This window comes from Myotis nattereri (assembly GCF_964212035.1).
Source record: "Myotis nattereri genome assembly, chromosome: Y".
In the NCBI taxonomy this organism is placed as follows: domain Eukaryota; kingdom Metazoa; phylum Chordata; class Mammalia; order Chiroptera; family Vespertilionidae; genus Myotis; species Myotis nattereri.
In genome coordinates, this window is record NC_138094.1 from 15,713,321 (window position 1) to 15,717,041 (window position 3,721).

General features: G+C 53.6%; 1 protein-coding gene across 1 annotated transcript; it reads left to right on the top strand.

Moving 5' to 3' along the window:
- Positions 1-257: 257 nt before the first annotated feature.
- LOC308512353 (melanoma antigen preferentially expressed in tumors-like) lies at positions 258-3,020 on the top strand (the record flags this gene model as incomplete). The annotated part of the gene is made up of 2 exons (XM_081082124.1): positions 258-343; positions 2,465-3,020. The coding sequence occupies 2 exons, from the start codon at positions 258-260 to the stop codon at positions 3,018-3,020; spliced, it is 642 nt and encodes a 213-aa protein (XP_080938250.1).
- Between the last annotated feature and the right edge of the window lie 701 nt (positions 3,021-3,721).

The window sequence follows — 3,721 nt, forward strand, 5'->3', positions numbered from 1 at the left end:
CCTTGCTCCTGACTGTCTCCCATGATCTCTTTCATAGCAGCTTCATGGGGATGAGCCTCCCAGCTCCACCCAGACTCCTGGAACTGGCATGTCAGAGCCTGCTGCGGGATGAAGCCTCAGCCATCGCTGCTCTGGAGTGGCTTCCTATGGAGCTCTTCCCACCTCTGTTCATGGCAGCCTTCGCTGGGAAGCACAGCAGAGTCCTGAAGGCCATGGTGCAGGCTTGGCCCTTCCCCTGCCTCCCTCTGGGGGCCCTGATGAACCATCGGCAGCCTTACCAGGATATCTTGCAGGCTGTGCTCGAGGGACTCGATGTCCTGCCTGCCCAGGACACTCGACACAGGTATGGGGGATTCAGTTGCCTGGTAGCACCCTGGGGATCTGAGCAGTTACAGCTGGGATCCGGGAGTGTGCAGGGCCAAAGGGAGAACTGAGGCAGGCCTTGGAGCCACTGCTGGGGTCATTGTGGGAACAGGCTTCGGATATATACGGCTGGTGAAAATGCCGAGGGTGACCGAAGGGACACGAGCCCACTCCTTCCTGGTGGCACCTAAATGTACCAGGAATGGGGACCATGAAGGATCCCAGTAGCACCAGGAGCAGGTGATTCTGGGACATTGAGTCAAAAGTCCAGTCAGGTGTCTGGCCCAGCTGCCCAGATTCCTAGACTCATGGTCTTATTCCTTGTTATCATAATGCACCCCAGCATAACTCCTATTTTCTCCACAGGAGATGGAAACTGCAGGTGCTTAATTTACAGAAGAGAGTTCATCAGGAGTTCTGGATTGTGTGGGCCGGAACCAGAGCCCATCTGTGCTCACTGCTGGAGCCTGAGGCCCCGCAGCCCATGAGGAAGAGGGGGAAAGTGCGCAGCTTAACGGCCAGGCCAAGTCCACCCTTGGCCCCTGTGGAGCTGTTAGTAGACCTTTGCCTCAAGAAAGGTGTCCTTGATGAGTCCCTCAGCTACCTGATTAAGAAAATCAGCGAGAGGAGAGGTTTGCTGCACCTTTGCTGTAAGAAGCTGAAGGTTTTTGCGATGTCGAAGCAAAACACTAACATCCTGGATATGGTGCAGCTGGACTCTGTCCAGGATTTGGAGGTAAACTGTACCTGGAAGCTGTCCACCCTGAGGAAGTTCGCTCCTTACCTGGGCCAGATGGGCAATCTGCGCCGGTTCCGTCTCTCCCATGTCTTCACGTCTTCTCACACCACCTTGGAGGAGGAGGAGCAGTGTGTTAGCCTGGTCACCTCTCAGTTCCTCAGCCTGCCCCACCTCCAGGAGCTCAATTTGGATGATGTCTCCATCCTCAGAGGCCGCCTGGACGAGATCCTCAGGTGAGGGGTGGCGAGCTTTCCCTGACGACCAGATCGAGTCCCTTTCCATTTCAGTGCACAGTGATGGGCTCTCCTGTGTGCAGTCCCTCAGCAGTGCTAGAGTGCCTGAGCCACTAGACGGTCCACACAGTCAGTGTCTTGTTCACCGCTCTGTCACCTTGCATGTTGTCACATAACCCCCCAGACAAAGGTAGGACATATGCACTAGGACAGAGGCTACTAAAGGGACTCCTTGCTAGGAATTGGCGTAATGGAGGCTTCAGGCCAGGGGATGGTAGCTTTGGGCATCCTTGTAAGTGGTGTGGAAGGGAAGATGATGCAATAGAACCAAGTGAGGATTGCAATGACAAGGGGAAAGCCAATCAGAGGTGAGGTTTCAGGGGTTAAGTTCCGCACTTAGAGATTTGGCCATGGCAGCCTTTCACTCCAAACCTGCCTCATTCACCTGTCTGCCAAGGGTTGCCATAGGCTCTTGCAAACAGAATGCGTGGTAAATGCAGGGTTCCTGAGGGAGTCATTACGAAATTGGATAGGTGGTTTGTAAACAGTGCAGTGATCTAAGTTCCTGGAGGGTGTCAGCTCTCGTTTGATGTTGCCTGACTGTGCCCAGGTTAGCCCTTTCTGCACAACTGCCAGAGGCCTCATTGGGCTAAAAGATGATGGTGACAGGGGTCTAGGCTGTGGCTGGAAGGAAGCCCGAGTTGCAGGCATTTCAGGACATGTCTCCAATACTAAAATGCACTGGTTGCCTCCTGCTTCAGACCCTGGGTCAGGCTCCTTTCTGAGCTCCTCCCATCTTTACCTCCCACCTTTATGTTCAGAACACCTGTGTGTTTGGGCTGGGCTGTATGATGTGCTCCACTTGACGGATGAGTAAATGGAGTGTGTGAGGTTTCATCCAGTTGAATCCATCACGGAGCAGATAACAGATGGGGAAAGATTCCACTCAAATTTGCTCTGACTTGAATGTCACTTTTCACTGTGCAACATCCTGGGTTTGATCATCATCCGGAACACTCTAGGCTTTGGTGACATGGGCCGCCTCTTTACCATGAAGGCCTGCATCATCCTCACCTGCCTCTGCCCACCAGGTCCATCCCCCACATGTAACTGTTCTATGTCTCCCCAGGTGCCTGAGGACCCCCTTGGCGACCCTGTCCATCACTAACTGCCTGCTTTTCGAAAGAGACTTGAGACATCTATCCCAGCAACTGAACGTCAGCCAGCTGAAAGGCCTGAGTTTCAGTGGGCTCAACCTGACCAATATCAGTTCTGGGTCACTCCGATTTCTTTTAGAGAGAGCCTCCCCCACTCTCCAGGACCTGGACTTGGATAAGTGTGGGATCATGGATGCCCAGTTCCTGGACATCCTGCCAGCCCTGAGCCACTGCTCCCAGCTCACAACCCTAAGTTTCTGTGAAAACCCCATCTCCATGATCGTCCTGGAGGACCTGCTTCGCCACATTGTTGGGCTGAGCAAGCTGAATTGCGTGATTTATGCGGCCCCCCTGGAGAGTTACGAGGAAAGGAGCGGCACCATCAACCTGGGCCGACTTGCCCAGATGCATGCCGTGCTGAAGCATATGCTGCAGGAGTTGGGGCGGCCCAGCATGGTCTGGCTCTGCGCTTACCCCTGTCCTCACTGTGGCTGTAGTACTTTCCTTGACCCAACTCCCATTCTGTGATCCTGTTGCTTGAGTGTCCAGCTGGGTGTACATCTCATAGGCTTTACTCTGGGCCCTTGGGCACTGAAACCCGGACACAAGTATACCGTACAGGAACACAGCAGCCAGTTTCAGACAAATACTCAGGGTGGGGGGAAATGCTGACAGGGGACTCAATGGTTTCTTTGGGGAGATTTGTCCTAAGGAGTTAGAAATATCCACCTGAATCTCTCAGGGGGAGAGACTGAGGTTTGGGTGGTAGATGCGGGGATTACCTTTGCTTGAATGGTTGTGAATAAATGTCAGTAATAAAGAGAACTGGATGTTAACCATCTGGTGTCCTCCATGACATGTTAACCCAACTCTCCCACCTGCAGTTACTGGCCAAGTAAGAAGGCATGAGCATCGTGATGCGCAGACACTAGGCTGGTTGAGGTTGGTCCCAGGAGATCACATCACCATTTATACTTTCTGGTTTGGTGGTTCTTTCTGGTGCACCGGTACCTACTCACTCACCTCTGTGACTGTTCAGTGGGTCAGCGCACACAAGGTGCGTCCACAGGGATTGGAAAAAGTGGCTTCCAGTGAGCACCACTGTGGTACAACTACTCTGGGGCCATCACAGGTAACTAGTCCAGTCCCTGGACTAAAACTCCTCCCCACTGGGAGCCTCCATCGCTGGCCTGTGGCCGCTCCATGGTAGGGCTTCCCTGTGCACCAGT